The sequence below is a fragment of the Equus quagga genome, chromosome 17, assembly GCF_021613505.1.
Source record: "Equus quagga isolate Etosha38 chromosome 17, UCLA_HA_Equagga_1.0, whole genome shotgun sequence".
Taxonomy (NCBI): Eukaryota; Metazoa; Chordata; class Mammalia; order Perissodactyla; family Equidae; genus Equus; species Equus quagga.
Window position 1 is genome coordinate 43,717,151 of NC_060283.1, and position 17,240 is coordinate 43,734,390.

At 41.2% G+C, this 17,240-nt stretch overlaps 1 protein-coding gene across 2 annotated transcripts in view; it reads right to left on the reverse strand.

The window, feature by feature from the left end:
* COL4A3 (collagen type IV alpha 3 chain) overlaps nt 1-17,240 on the reverse strand; it is a 129,538-nt gene that overhangs the window by 68,433 nt on the left and 43,865 nt on the right. For both annotated transcript variants that reach the window (XM_046644948.1, XM_046644947.1), the window contains exon 2: nt 334-390. In XM_046644948.1, the coding sequence (XP_046500904.1) occupies nt 334-390 (57 nt within the window). The remainder of the gene's footprint in view (nt 1-333; nt 391-17,240) is intronic.

Here is a 17,240-nt window from a genome sequence, read left to right on the forward strand (position 1 = left end):
GTTGTTTTCAGTTGCTTTTTCGTGTTTAACAACATTGTAAATAGGGTACGTATACAGATGGAGGCATTCTCATAAACTTTCTTTTTCTCTAACTTGCTTTTTTTTACAGACCACGAGAGTAAGAACTGCCGGTATTTACACAAATTATCTGAAGCTTCCTCAAAGGCCTTTATTTCCCTCCCCAGGTTAATGTTTATATACAGTTGCTTTAAAAATGGATTTGGGGAATGGAATAACACACTGCTGATCTTTCTACTACTAATGAAAGACGCATGTGGATCCCTTGATGAGCTCTATAGAGAAAAAGAAGCAGAATTAAGTTTTCCTTTTTACCTTCTCCCCTTTGGTCCCGTCGCAGAAGCACTGGCCTTTACCTTTACAGACACAGCCCTGGGAAGAGGGAAAGAGAAAAGGTTTTGTTTAAAAACAGCTCAATAAGTCCCGGCTGACGGGGAAGAAGCAAACGCGTTTTTCTGTTCTTTGAGCCTTGAACGCTGTTCATCGGGATCTGTGTGGTAACTGTGGTAAGATGGCGATAGACTACAGCAGAAAGTGGGAAGATGTCACATATGGGAGAATTGTCAGCTAAGTGTACATCATTTTTCTTGTATTTAGGAGTTTTAAGTGATTTGTGTTTGAAAAGACAGTCAGCTCTCCTTTTTTCAAAACAATATAGAGTTGAACCATATGAAATTGCCACTGTTGTAGGAAGAACGGGGTCCAATGTTGGCAAATTTCTCCGGTTCGACATAATGGACCTACATGTATTTGTGTATATTAATTGGTGACATCTTCTACAGGTGATTCCAAGGTTTTCTTTTCATGAAATAATGTTCAAGACTGAGAAAAGAGGATCAATACCCATTATGTGCCTTTAAAGAGAATAAACTAATTCACTAATACTAATATCAAAATATTCTTTGTTATTAAAAAAATGAATGTTTAGCTGTGAGCCTGGGGACTCTCACTTATCTACCCAGTCACTTTGACACCGTTACAACCCTGGCTTTCACACCTACGCCCATGCCGACCCCAATGAAGGTCAATTTTTAAAATTTTGTATGCCAGCAGAGGAACAAAGAGAGAAATAGTTTCAAATAGTGGATTTAAAATTTGTTTTGACACACATTCTCTACTTATATAGTTATCTTTTTTCTTTGGGTTAATATTAACTGAAAATTAGTTTATTAATTGATGGCAGAGGCAGGGCAAGGCTAGGAGATGTGCTGGCTGGTAGGAAAAATAAGAAATTGCCTCAGATACTCCCACAGTGGGAACCCTATTTGTGCAATCAAAATAAAAATATGCAGACAAAAATATCTTTAACTGAATGTATCTCCCCAGCCTAGGGCAGTAGGCTGTGCTGTCATTCAAGGAAGGAGAGTACATAGTAATTTTCAGACACTCATCATTGGTCCTTATCATATTTATATACATCACAATTTATATGAATGAGAAGTGATTAATTGAAAAGGAAAGTCTACATTCTCCTTTAGAAAACTAAATTTTTCCAGTTTTCCTCCCAGAACCTTGGGGTCATTAAGCCATACCTGACTTGCTTATTTTAATCTTATCTTTCTAGATTTTTGAACTTCCCTGTTCATTTCATTCATATATTTAAGCATACTAAATAGATCTAGTATAGTAATTTAGTACACTGGCAGGCTAGTGCCTACTGAAGCAGTGGTTCTCAATGTGTGGCTCTCCAGACCAGCATGCAAATTGTTGGCCCCACCCCAGATCCACTGATCAAAAACCCTGACAGTGGGTCTCAGTAATCTGTTTTAAAAGGTCCCCTGGGTGACTTGATACCACTTGCTCTAAACTAACCCCTAAAATGCCAGTCTGTAGGATAGAGCTAATTCTCTAAAGATTTCTGAACACTACATCATTCGAGACACTAATTTGCACATCTGTTTCTTGTTTGTGATGTCTTTTTTTCCTCTCCTTCCCAGAAAGTAGCCAGGCTTCTGTGTCCCTTCTTCAGGCATGCTTTTGACATTGGGCTGAAAGCAAAAGCTGCCTGAAGACAAGACTCCCCCAGCTTTTGTTTCTGGAAGTGTAAGGATCTGTTGACCATTGGTCCCAAGAGTGGAGGCACCTGCATGCTGCTCCCACACAGTGTCTAGCAGAGGCAGCAGGGCCTCAGAAAGGAAAGTCTGAATCCTACACCCCAAGGGGACCAGATACTAGGCAAGGATGCTTGGCCAGGGCAAGGACCTGGTGCTCAAATTTACATGGCAGGGGTGGACCACTGTTTTCAAGTGGACAGTGAGCATCTCTGACTCTTGTGCCTCCCACACAACACCTGGATTCTGAGCATCTCTGGACCACAGGTAGGAGGAGGAAAATTGGCAATCCTCTAATTCCTGAGACGGTGCATGGAGGCCACCTTAACTGTATTTCTTGGAGTAAAAGTCATACTCACTATATATTACTGGAAATCTTTCAATCTTAGCTTAAGCAAATAAGAGATTGCTGAACTCCTTCAAACGAGAGCAGGTCGCCCTTCTCATATGCTCCCGTGGACCACTCGAAGTTATGTGTTTAACGTAAATTTTCCTTGATGACCCTAAGCCCTAGGCAAGAAGGAATTGTCTAGTCTTGTTCACATCAGTAACTCTGGCATGTGATATGTCCTGAACAAATGCTTGTGGATTGGTTGAATGGATCAGTCGGTGGATGATGATGGATAATTTCTTTACATCCAATTTGGACCTGTAATTTCGAGGCATAAGAATTATGTGGCTATTGTTGGGCTGCCATGACCAAGATGTTTTCTACATGGATGAATTATGAACAACTATGGTTGAAATGGCAAAGAATGAAACTAGAAGCTCTGGCTATTTTAAAACATGTTAAAATTAGTAACACAAAGTTAATTCGTTGTTAGTTGCTTGGATGTAAAAATACTTTTTGGAAAAATTTTAAACCTCAGAAGAGTTGAAAAACAGTATAATGAACATCTACATATCTTCTCATTGAGTTTTACCAACTGTGAACATGTAGTCCCATCTCCTCCTCTCTCTCTCCATGCACACACACACACACACACACATGCACACACGCACACATTTTTTTGCCAAACCATTCAAAAGCAGACTGCAACACCATGACACTTAATACCTCTGCATGCATCTCCCCACCACCAGAGTATTTTTTCCTCCAATGAGAACATCATTCCCAAACCTAAGAAATCAACAGTGATCCAACAACTTCAGGATCCTGGTTTTTAAATAAAATCTTCAGCCTTATATAAGGCCCTTGATGACCATTAGAAAGTGAAAACCTGTTTAATTTTTAGCAAATCTTCCATTTCATACCAGAGATTTGGTATCAATCAATGCTTTGACCTGTAATCAATACCTGGGGACAGATCTCAATGAGCAGCTGTCACTGTTCTAAGAATCTTTAGGACTCACACGGGTGGCCCGCAGAGGTCGGGCATGGGGCTCTGCGTGTGAGCGCATTGTTCTCTGGAACCCCTCCTGCCTGGGGTCTGGCTTCCTTTCTCCACCACAGCAACTTTGCTCCCCTTGTTTTCTCATCAAAACCACAGCTCCTGATTTTTTTCGTTATTGTCCTTCAGTTCCGGTCTTGAACACTTAGGGGGAACATATTTAGTTTGTTAGTCTTTGGTTTCATTGTTTTCACCTTAGGGTAGAAGCCCTATTTGATGGTTCAGAGCCAGCTGGGTGGTTAGTTGAAAAATTTAGGTAAAGTGAGGAATCAAAAACAAACAAGCACATACGTGAACACTTTAGACATTTTATTTTAACTTAAAGCATACACATTCACACCAGTTCTTCTCTCTTGTGAAACAGGACACAGGTCTTTTCTTTGTGAACGGATCAGCTATTTAGAGAGCTGTGACATCATTCTTGCTAAGTCGCACCCATAATGTACCATCGACAATTTCTATTTTTGGTTTCTTTGAAACAGGCCAATTGCTTAAAGATGCCTGTGGAGCAGTCTGAGCATAGAGTCCTTCCAGATATTAATCCACATTTTTCTCTTAACTTTTTAAATGTTATCTCAGCCACACTGAATTGAATAGCAGCTTTTCTATCAATTTTATTTTATGAAATCTTTTAACCTAGTTTCACAGAAACACATGTCCTTTATGCATTCATTTTTAACCAATTTGTTATTTAATATGTTATTACTTTGTTACAATAATAAGTGCAAATGGCAGAAACGACTAACTCTTGGCAATCCAAAAGCTCCATCGGTGCACGGACATGTGCGAGTGTACTAGGGGCAGTGAGCAGTGGGTATCAACTGGTCTACTACATAGAAGGTAGAGAGAGCTCCGGCCAGGCCAGTGGCCAGTTAAATGGAGAGTCGTTGAGAGACGATCTACTCTTCTACCTACTTGTCAATATCCACCACACCATCCACATGCAGGTGCTCAGCCCTGTCGGCAGGACTCCAGAGCCAGGTCTACGGCTATGTTTCTATGCCCAGCTTAGCAGAACTGCTCCAAAATTGTTCCAGCTTTCAATTTCAGTTAAATGGGCAAGGCGTGGCCTGCCTCGACGTCTGCACAATTGGGTTGACTAGGACTTCAGAGTATGTGACGATTTTGCTGACATGTGGATGCACCACATGATTGAATAAACTCAAAATTATAGTCAGGGCAGCTCTCTGGCTGTCGTCCAGCTGCTCTTCTAGAAGGCAAGTGCTGCTTGTGTGACACTGGAGACGGCCTGGCACGGCGCCACGTGAAATCAAATACTTGAGTTTTTGGACGGCGATGGCAGTAGCCCCAGAACACAAGATGTTCATTTCTCTTAATTATGAGGTTTTTCCTGAAGTAAATTTTTAGATATGTAAATGTGTTTCAATAATTCAAATAGATTATTTGCCCAAAAGATACAGTGGCCGTATTTTCATTTTCATTGATTTTGAAGCACCATGATTATATTAATGGAATATAACCCATTAATTACAATTCAAGTTCTAAATCACTCAAAAACTGGTATGACCAAATGCTAGGAACCATTAAGAAGGCATAACTGATGGATATTTCTTAAGCAACAGTTTTATGATTTTTTCCTCTTCCAACAATAAAGTACCTCACAGTTTCCATTTACCTTAATGAAGTAAGAAATCATTTGTCACCAGCAGAAAGCTCTTAATAATGATTTTATGGCTTTTCTCTCCCTGCTAACCATTAACACATCAGGAAGTGATCCAAGATTACATGACATTTTAGCACTTATGCATATTAAGTATGAGAATACTTGTGAGAATGATTCAATAGTCACATTCAATTTTTTTACGACCTCACGTTGAATGCAAAATAAACTTTCATAGTAGAGAATTTTAAAAGGTTTAGAAATCCAAAAATCACAGGCCTTAGGCCAAATCTGTGTAGGATCTATTCCCAGATTTGTCAGCTATTAACTGGAGCTTTGGATAAATTACTTAATTCTTCTAAGCTACCTCATCTGTAAAGGAAGATATTAAGATCTGTCTTGCAGTGTTTGTGAGGATTGAGATGCTCTCAATCATGACCGTGCAGAGTGCCCTGTATTCAGTAAAAGATGCAGTCAATGGGGGTAGCCTCTCCTTTTTTGCTACAAAATCCTCCAAGGACATTCATGCCACGTCGCATTCATTCTCCAGTCAGTCCCAACTAGCCACAGTCTTCCCAGACATTTCCTCCTGAAGCCATTTGTCCAGTGCCAAAGAACTGGTCCTGATTCTAAGATCAATGGGAAGAGATTGCAAAGCATTTCTGTTAAGCTACAAATGAATTAACTACGAATGGGAATAGTGCTCTTAGAGTATACTAAATACATGAGTTGATGAACCAAACGTTATTTGTACATAAGTGCCAGTACAATTTATTTTGTTTAATCAAATATTGGTTCAAAACCCCAAATGGTACTTGATGCTTATAAATGAAAAGGGTCAAATCAAATATATTTCACAAAAGCAGCAAGCACTTCTGGGAACACTGATCAGTTGGCTCCCATACCCTTCTCTTTGTCTCAACTCCCATCGCCATGTGTCACCTGCACATCGCCTTCTATCACGGGGCAATATGGCAGAAGGGTTAAGGTCATGGGCTCCAGGGGAGGTTTCCTGGGTCTAAATCCCAGCTCTGCCAAGTCACCTGTGTGACTTTAGGTGAGCTCCAGTGCCTCAGTTTCCACATCTGTAAAATGTGGTCAAATGGGTTAACACTGGTAAAGCCTTCCCAAAGACAGGAAATAAATTCTCCTTTTATTGGAGACAGACTCTTAATGGCTCAGAGACAGTACTAGAAGAATCTCAGACAAACCTTATCTTTCTAGTTACTTCTTCCCCCTTTACTACACCTAGCCCAACCCTCTCTGTCTTGTCAATTCTTCACAAATTTATTGTTTCTTTGTCTAAAAGGTCTAAAAGCTTCCTGTTCTGGTCACTTCATTGGGTCTTCATTCTCTTGTGAAGTCTCCCATGCACAGGTGAAAATTTAATGAAGTTTGTATGGATTTCTCCTGTTCACCTGTCTTTGTCAGTTTGATTTTCAGACCCAGCCAGGGACCCTAAGGGGGTGGAGGAAAACTTTTTCCTCCCCTACAGTTGTTACTGTGGGCTACCAACAACGCAGCCTATTACTCGTTTATTCACATAATATTGCTACTTAAATGCTCTTGAGTTGAGGGCTTGTTCCGTTTACTAGACTGCAAGGAGGAACCATGTCCCACAATCTTCATATCCCCCAGCACTGGCAGGCAGTAAAAAATTATCTTTTCATTCTTAAAGTTAATAAAGGATCTAATTATGCACATACATAGTATATTGTTCATTAATAGGCCAGCAAATATGCACATATGTTTTTAATTGTTCATTAAAAGGCCAGGAAAGAATTTCCAGATCTTCTTGGAGTTCTCCTTTCTACTCTCAGAACACCAGATGCCCAGTTTGCGTGCATTCTGGTGAAACAGAAGCGACCTTCCTGGCTCTGTCTCTAATCTCTCCTCCCCCATGCCCAGCCCAGCCTGGTTTAGCATAAGGGGAAGTTGGCAACGTTCAAAGCTGGTTAACACTCTACTGAGCAGGTCTGTTGATTTTGCATTATGATTATTGACCCTCTGCCCAGCCAATGGCCTGAGGCGAAAGTTTTTGTGTGTGAAAAGAAGAGCTGACCAAGTGCAGCCCAACTGTGCCAGACAGACTCCATGAGCTGCCCTCTGCAGGGCCCCTCTGCCCCCTGTCCGCCTTAAGCAACTGCCCATGAGCCCTGGCAGCATGCCCTCCAGTAAAGGAGAATGACACCCATGCGCTGCATTCCCAGTGGCCTCCTTTTCCCCACCCAGAAGCCACTGTCACCACACCTGGATGTCACAGAGCCCTCGCTGCAACTGCCACGTCCTAGCTTTCAACTCCTGTCCAGAGAGACATCCCTAGTCTAGACATCTAAGCCAGCCACCCGTTTTTGGTTCCCTGGGAGACAGCGGGAACACAGATTACTGGCTCTGACAAAGAAGGTGGCAGTCAGAGGTCTCTGGTATGTTTGAGAATAAACACCATGGAAAGAAAGTTTTGCCCATCTCGTGTAATATGCTAAAGAGTATTTATACCTATAATCATTAACTCTAGGTTCTTTTATTTTCTTGCCTTAAAGGGTTTTGAGACCAGTAGGACTGAAAGGGCTTCGTCATTCATGGAAGATTGATAGACACTACAGGATCCCATGATAAGGACGCTGTAGAGGAAATGAGCTCATCAGGACTATGATGACATCAATAGTCGACATATTTGGAGCACTGACTGCGGATGACACTGCTCAGGGCTCTCTGCCTCCTGCACCATCTCATCTGCATCTGATAATTTTGTGAGGTAGGTGCTATTATCAGCCTCATCTTATGGGTAAAAAAACTGGAGGTGCCGGCCCTGTGGCCGAGTGGTTGAGTTCGCACGCTCTGCTTCAGCGGCCCAGGGTTTCGCCGGTTCGGATTCTGGGCGAGGACATGGCACCACTCATCAGGCCACCCTGAGGCGGTGTCCCACATGCCACAACTAGAAGGACCCACAGCTAAATTATACAACTATGTCCTGGGGGGCTTTGGGGAGAAAAAGCAGAAAAAAAAAAAAAAAAGATTGGCAACGGTTGTTAGCTCGGGTGCCAGTCTTTAAAAAAAAAAAAAACAAAACTGGAACATCAAGAGACTGGAGGTGGTAAGGAACAGAACGGGGGATCCAAACCCACAGGGTTTGACCCAGAGCCACTGTCTCAACCACTGTGCTATGATTCATTATTGAGTGGCTCTGGGGGCTACGGAGGCATGGGGGAGGGGGGATACGCATCTGCTCACATCGCCTGTCACTGTGCCCTTAAGATAGGATTGTAAAAACCCAGTGAGAAACAGAACACGCTAGTTCATGAAATTAGCCGTCTAAATCAGCAGTTGGCCCACTCGCTGCAGCCCACAGGCCAGATCCAGTCTGCTGTCTGTTTTTGTATAGCCTGTGAGCTAAGAATAGTTTATCTATTTTCAAATAGTTGGAAAAAAAATTTTTTTAAATTTTGTAACATGAAAATTATACGAACTTCAAGTTTTAGTGTCTCTAAATACAGTTTTATATTTTGTCACTAAAAACATTTGTATCTATTGCCTCTCTTGTTATATAGGTATTTACATAACGTCCTTGATTTTTCTGCTTGACCCACAAAGTCTGAAATATTTATTATCTGACTTTTACAGAAAAAGCTTGTTAACCCCTGGTGTAATTTATCTTGATTATATATTTTTCTGTGGCTATATAAAAGTTACGTTAAAAAAATTAAGAGGGGCCGGCCCAGTGGCATAGTGGTTAAGTTCAAGTGCTCTGCTTCAGCTCCCAGGGTTCACAGGTTCAGATCCCAGGTGTGGACCTAGTACCACTTATCAAGCCATGCCATGGCAGCATCCCACATAAAATAGAAGAGGATTGGCACAGATGTTGGCTCAGCGACAATCTTCCTCAAACAAAAAGAGGAAGATTTGAAACAGATGTTAGCTCAGGGCCAATCTTCTTCACCAAAAAAAAGAAAGTAAAAAAAAATTAAGAGAGAAACTAAAGAAGAGATCAGTTCAGAACTTTAGCTGGAGATGTTTTTCCACCTCAGAATGGCAGACAGGAATCCGTCTTTTTTCTTACCATCCCTCCCTTATTGGCCTCCCCTTTCCCCACCACACTTCAGTCCAAGGATTGGGGGAGAGGGGAGGAGGGGAGTAAGTAATGCAATTCTGGGATTGGAAGAATCTCGTGGCTCATATAATCCAAAAGTTCCTAATGTTTGAACTTCACAGAGCAGTAAAATAAAAAAGAATTTTAAATGGAGACCAATGTCAGATTGTCTTATTTATATTTTGCTATGTAAGGGCCTGGTGATCTAGTGGTTAAGATCCAGCATTCTCACCCCCACAACTCAGGTTCCTTTCTGGTCAGGGAACCACACCACCCGTCTGTCGGTTGTCGTACTGTGGCAGCTGCATGTTGCTGTGATGCTGAAAGCTATGCCACCGGGATTTCAAACAGCAGCAGGGTCACCCACGGTGGACAGGTTTCAGTGGAGCTTCCAGACTAAGACAGACTAGGAAGAAGGACCTGGCCACCCACTTCCAAAAAAATTGGCCATGGAAACCCTATGAATAGCAGCAGAGCGTTGTCTGATACAGCTCTGGAAGGTGAGAGGATGGCACAAAAGACCAGGCAGGGTCCTGCCCTGCCGTCCACAGGGTCACTAGGAATTTACAATCGACTCATTGGCGTCACCACCACCAAGGGCAATGACCACCTCCAAACACACATAAACAAACCTGCCCCCCACCAGCCACAAATCTATTATCTACTATCATCATAATTCCACAAGATAGGAAAATTAAACCACAGTAAAGGAAGCAAGTAAATGCTCATGGAACACAAGATGTCCTTTTAAAACAGAAAGAAATAGCTTTTACTTCATAAACAGTATCTACACTGTTCTCATTTTTCTCATCTGCCTGGGTCTGGTGAAAGTCTACAGGCCAACCAGGAACAACTTCGGGAAACACTAAAGCGGTCACGGCTGCCCCCTCTCTGTTGCCCCGCCCCTCTGGTTGGCCATTATTTTCTTAGTGACTTATTGCTGCACGGTTTTCTCTGAGAGGTGCCAGCAAGCTAATCTCATACAGTGTAATGGATGCTAATGAATTCGTGTTTAAAAATCTGTCCGGGTAACACACACATTTTTCAGGAACCAATGCCTCTTAGACAGACACACACACACACAAGAAACTGCAACAATGCCACAAATGGTAGAAAATTCAAACTCCAGAGCAACAGGTGGACACACATGTTGGTGCAGACGGGGCCCCTTTGTTGCATGCCTGATTTGCCCATGTGTAAGACCAGGTCTTTCAGAAAACATCTTTGATAATATTATTAAAAAATAAAATGTAGCTGGTAAACAAAACTCTCCTCTCCCTTTTCCATTTGACAACCAGTGAAGAAGCACTTCAGGGGATTTTTACCTGTGAATCGACGGTTGAACCTGGCACTTCCAGGTTCTCATTGGTCTCTCCAGGTGGGCTACTGCAGATGGGAGCAAATCTCCCTAGAAAAGCCGCTCTTAGTTCTCGTCCACGTGGAGGATGACCACACGCCTTTCACCACTTCCACAAGCTGTTACTCGCTAACTATACAAATTGTCAACAGCAAACTTAAAGTGAATGTAGAAGTTTTATATTTTCCAGCTGTGGGTTCTGGGAGAGTTGCTAGGAGTTTTAGAAACCTTGTTCTTAATCACAGAAATGTAAGACATTTCAAAGAAAAATCCATTTTCTATCTGTGAACCTAAAAGTAACCTAAAAGGAAGGTAAGAATCTGAGGGTCACCCAGAAGACAAGGCCACTTTCCCAAAGGAAGCCTTCTTTGGCTTCTAAGGAAGACTCTGATGTCACACTACCTGAAAACATGGACGCTGCTTGAGTAGCAATATTATTCTGAATAATAAACAGAATAAACAAGCTCACATGTATGTGAGAGTTAACCCAAAAGAGTTGTTTAAATACTTTTATATGTGTCATCTCCTTTTGAAAACTAGAATAAGATGATGGATAAAGAATAAAAATAGTATCGATCCACAGACAAGGAAAATAGGTGAGAAAACAAAAACAGACAGAAAGTGGCAATTAACTTTTAGAAGATGGATGGTGAGTGGAAGCTTTGAGCAAGTGGAATAGTACATTTGTGAATACTTTGGCACATATCTTTCATTGCAACAAAAGGTAAGATACAAAAACAGAAAATAAAAAGACAAACTCAAAAATAATAAAAATATTTCTGGTGAGCAAGATGCAATGGCAATGCAAAGCAGTGGAAGGGGCTGATGCCTAAAGTGGCTGGACTGAGTCTAGGAGCCAACTGTGCTGTCTGAGGGTTTGGCTCCTGTATGTAATAGGGAGCCTGAGCCAAGAAACATCATTTTAACACTATCTGGATTGGAGTCATGGAGGATTCCCCAAAGAGGCAGTTCCAAAATGGTGGGCTAACACAGAGGAGAAGGAGAAAAGAAACAACACAAGTTAGAATCCAGAGCTATGGTAACCAGCTCCAAGATGACCCCCAATGGTCCCTCGTCCTGGCATTCTTGCCCTTGTGTAGTCCCCTCCCATATGGAACCAGGGTTGGTCTGCATGAGCAATAGAATAGGGCATATGCGATGCTATGTCACTTCTGAGACTAAGTCATAAACAACACTGTGATGTGTGCTGTCTCTCTTGGATTACTTGCTCTGGGGGAAGCCAGCTGCCATGTCAAGTCAAGGAGCCTTATGAAGAGGCCCTTGAATTGAGGAACTGAGGCCTCTGGCAACAATTCTGTGAATGAGCTATCTTGCAAGCTCATCTTCCACCTCTGTCAAGCCTTGCATGACTATTGCCCCAGCCTACAGCTTCTGAGCCCCACAAGAGACCTTGAGACAGCACCACCCGTTGAGGCTGCTCCCAGATTCCTGACCCTCAGAACATGTATGAGATAATCAATGTTTGCTGCTTTAAACTGCAAAATTTGGGGATAATCTGTTAGGCAGTAATAAATAACACGAGGGCACAACCAACATTGAAAGTTTGATGAAAGAGGAATTCAACAAATCTCAGAAAATAGGACAAAAGGAAAAGGAGGTGAACAATCAGAAAAAAAGCCAAGAAGATTTGAGGATCAATCCAGGCTGTTCTGTGTTTGACCAAATGGAGTTCCAGAAGGAGGAAGAAGAGAAATAGACAGGAGAAAATTGTCAAAGAAATAATACAAGAAACAATTTTCTGAAGTAAAGAAAGTGAAATTTCAGATTGATCAGGGCCCACTAAATGTCTTCCACTCACAAACACACAGCTGAGGCACATTATCAAAGCATTCTAGAACACTGGGGACCAAGAGAAGATCCTAGAAGTAAACAACAACATACAAAGGTCTTAGAATCAACATGGCATTGGTTGTGTCAATGACAATACCATGAGGGAGCTATGGCATGAGGTCTTCAGAATTCTGAGCGAAATTGATTGTCAACCCAGACTTTATACCTCCAAATGATACATCAAGTTTGAGGAGACACAGACATTTTCAGATATCTAATGAAGCAACAATATTTCCTCCCAGCCACACTTTCATAGTAAACTACTGGACGATGTGCTCTACCCGAAATGGGAGTTAGGTCAAGAAAGGGAAACACATGGGCTCCAGGACAAAGAATCTGCTCAGAAAGACTGTCTCAGGATGACGATGGTACAGCTGACTCAGATGGGAGGTAGAGGGTGGGGGCCCCAGGGGACCCCAAGAAAATGAGAAAATTGTCTGACAAGTGCGACAATAGAAACTTTTAAAACTTCAGGATGAACAAAAGTTTGTCCAAGAAAGTCTACAAACATGAAAAGTAGTGGCTTAGCAGAGGACAAAATTTCCCAAATCATACACTATAGATTTAACCAAAAGTTATGATATAAGTCTATTGGGAAGATTTGAGAAAAAGGAGGGAGGTGGGTCATGGAAGAGTCCTCATCTACCAAACTACAAGTCAACAGATAATGTTAAAATTGACACACTGAGAAATAACTCTCTAAGCCTGTTTTTCAGAAATATGAAGGTAAATAAATGGAAAAAACAGCCGTAAGAGCTGAAGGTGATTGCCTCTGTCGAGGGCAACTCAGGAGAGGGTAGCCAGGAGAGGGACTTTGTTTTTGCTCTAAGTTTTAATATTACAAATGTTTTATTAGTATTATTATCGTTTACTATCTGTCTATTTTACTTGGCTAAAAATTAACGATAAAAAAGAAAAGTCATCCAGAACAATAAAAAAGAAAGCTCATCTCAAAACCAGAAAATGTCCTATTACGTTACGTTTAAAGTCCTAGAATTTATTGTTTTAAGCATTCTAAATTCATCTTAAGTGATGTTTTTCTCCCATCTGGAAAATTACCAGTTTAGTTTTGACTTCCTGGTAGAAAAAAATACAGTAAGAATAAACATAGGAAAATTTTAAAGAAAAATGATTCAGACAGCTGATGAAGAAACCTGAAGCTGACAATTCTTGCAGACAAAGGTACATCCCAGAGGTTGCCTGAGCTACTTCTGGTGGGAGACCTACTCTCTCCATTGTTGGAATTCATAGGCTGTTAAGACAGCAAGGGGCCTTAGGATGCATCTGTTTCATACTGATTCCAACGTTGGTCCAGATTTTATTTGGAGCCTGGAATTTCTAATTTTTCCTTGTGCAGGTGAGCTGAATCATTTTGGGGAGACTGTGCAATCTTAAAAGCATAGAGGCCGTGCTGCATGCTGGCTCTCCTGCCCCGTGCTCGGGTGCCAGGGCCCACAGACCTGCAGGCTGTGTCTCAAGGATGCTCACCTAGAGAAGAATAACGCTTTATGGCTGATTTGGGCTCAGGCTCGATTCCTGGCTTGGGTTGGTCACTACTGTGAAAATACCTTTTCCCTAAAAGTGGAGGACAGATGACGCTGTCCAATTAACACTTTGATTGGGGCTGGCCACAAGCCAGCAAAGCACAAATATAACTCTCTCTCAAGGATAAGGAGAGAATCTGATATCCTGCATTTGCTTGGGTATCACGTGCTCTACCCGAAATGGGAGTTAGGTCAGGAAAGAGAAAGACATGGGCTCCAGGACAAAGAATCTGCTCAGAAAGACTGTCTCAGGATGACGATGGTACAGCTGACCCAGATGGGAGATAGAGGTAGAAAACATATCTAATTGCACTGTAATTATATGTTTACGATATTTGTAATGTTAAAAATATAAATATTTCAGATGTTTTTGTTGCATTTGTTAAGATTAACATACCTCTTTGATAGTGCCAGTTCAAATCAAATTGTGACTAAGGAAAATCTCTGTTTAGTTTCACAGTATTCCAACTGAAATCGGGGATAGTACTCCTGCCCTTTTAGTATACATAAGTTACCTGGAGCCCTTGGTAGTCTGACTTTTTCCAGGATCCCATCCCCGGAGAGTAGGTTTGAGTGTCTAGAATCTGCGTGTGAAACAAGCAGCCCAGGAAATGGAATTCCCCAGATCACACTTTGAGAATGTCCCCAGTATATCAAACATTACACAGAAATGAAGACTCCTCTGGAAAACTATTACACTAACCTCTGTGGTATTTATGAAACAAGAAAACAGCACTTATTTTAAAAAATAGAGGATAGTTGGGATTATCAGACCTTAAATAAATTCCCCGAATTGTATTCTGTCACTTCCCTGATTAAAATTATTTGTTCATTCCCCACGGCCAGCAGTGCCAAGTCCAAACTCATCAGCATGACGTATGAGGCTCTTTGTTTTCTGGTCCCCGTATTTCCCCAGCCTCAGAGGCCACTGGTCACTCCAGCTCTCTTTCACATTCCTGTGCTTTTCCACATGGTCCTTCTTTGGCCCGAATGCCCGCTTCTCGCCACCCCTTACTCTGCTTGGCTAAGTTGAGCTCATTCTGGAGCACTTCCCTACATCCTCTATGTAGTTAGCTGCTCCCTCATCTGTTTTGTGCATAACTGCTCTTAGAAAACATATCCAATTGCACTGTAATTATATGTTTATGATATTTTGTAACAAATATTGTTACACCAGCAGACAAAGGTTCTCCTCGGAAGGCACATTTTACGCATCTCTGTGTTCCTAACAGGGGTGATAGTTCACGGGGCAGGAGAGAGGAGGAGCAGTTCTCTCCGGGGGAAACTGTCCCCTTAGCTGTGTCACATGACTTAATGGGCCTGTCTGATATAAAACGAGGCCCTCTAGATGTACTGGAATGGTGGGAGTGAGGGTCCATATTTATGGAAAGTTATAAGGAGGAATGTAACAAATATCCCTTCACCCACCACCCAGTGCAGGAAGTAGCACGTTACAGACACGGTTGAGGTCTCCTGTGTTGTCTCTGAGTCTTCAGTTAAGTTTGTTCTATAAAACTGCCCTGTTCTGGGGAAATTGATTGAGCGGCACTGTGTTCTGCTCTGGTCCATGAGTGGAAGAATAGCTGTGGAAACTGAGATGTTGGTGAGATTCAGTCTTCAGCAAGGACAGGAAATCAGAAGGAGAAACTATCAAGAAAATGCAGGCACCAGGGAACTGGCAGAAATCTTGGGCAGAAATTGGACTTCCCATGGATTTGAGATGGCATTCAAAGAATTTCAAGCAGTTTTAAACCTCAAAGGACAGGATACTCTTAGATACCATTGGGGCTCAATCGCATATAGTAAATGCTCAATAAATGTCGACTGTATGAAAAGATAGATTACAGGGTGCTAAATACATCAAGTTGTTGGTGGTGTAATTTATATAACTATATAAGATACATAACTATTATTAAAGCAACAAAAGGAGGTTAAAAATGAAACTGGGCAAATGTCAAGAGCTTCATGGCACTGAGAACAGACTACGGAGAGATAAGCATATAAACATAACGATGACAGCTAGAGTGATACATCATACAAAAATAAATAAGAAAGTGTAAGTTATGTGTCTGGAAAACCAAACATTTGGATATTTTAGACATTTTGATGATTGACTGAATTTTTCTTCTCATCCAGATGACAAATGCCAAGTAAATAAAATCTTAGGAGGAGAAAAACAAAGAAAACTACAAGAGAATGAACTAGAGTCCTTAGGATTAGCTCTGGGGAAAAAAAAATCCACAAGTTGGCAGAGTGCAGTATTGTAAATAGGAGGAGCACCGAGAAAAAGGAAAATGCATGAGCCGGAAAGCAGAATAAGTGGAAAAGGAAAAGACGAGATAGAAATAATGGATCAGAAGAGAGAGATTTCATTCTGTGCTATTATACTTTAGATTGGAAGATGAGAAATTCTGCACAATGGTTTTTATCTGTTTGGTAGGAATACAAAAGGATATGAGAAAGGAATTTTTATTAATTCTGTATTTTAAAATCAAAAATACAAGTGGGCAAAAATAATATAATTTAGGACGCAAAGCAATTGAAATTCAGGTCACTAAATTTCTACTTGTTAAGCGTGATTTTGGAGCTCTCCGAGATGATTATATTTTTACATTTTCCTAAAATTTGCTTTTTTTCCCTCTTAATGTTAAAAATATCTTTTTCTTACTGCTAAAATAGAGTTTGATTGTTCAACTCAGATCAACAGACCAGGCATGTAGATAGCTTGATTCCCTGCTAGTTTTGGAAGGAAGCTACAGAAGGAAAAAAAGTGCATTTTAGTTTTCTTACGACAGAGATGTAATCGGTATCATATCCTAATAAAAAATGCAGTGTTTTTAAATGACGTCTTTTCAAATGTGTGATTGCATTTAGAAAAACCCTAAAAAGGAGTTTAGCTATTCTGGCAAATTCAAAATAATATGTATACGCAGACCCGTAAAATGTGCAGCTGCCCTTTGACATGACTGTGGCAGTCAGGGCTTATGAGAGGAGCAGTGTTGTGGGTTATGTTTGATAGTCATTATACAATGTTGATATCCAGTCACATTCAGGTATTTCAAAAGTCTTTAACTCTGGGAGTTCAAATGTGTATTTCAAAGGGCAAATGTGAATATCACAGCCATGTAGATTATCTTCTGCCCTCCAGCAAACACAGTCTTGTTTGCAGAAATATTCTGCACAATGGAACAAGCAAAGACCAGTCATGTCCAAAATACTGTTAACTTTAAGGCTTCTAAATTTTAATACTTCATCTCTGAAGAAAAATTCTTAGGTCCCATCAGAGACTATGGCGTTCAGGGATTCTGTTTGAGCACAGT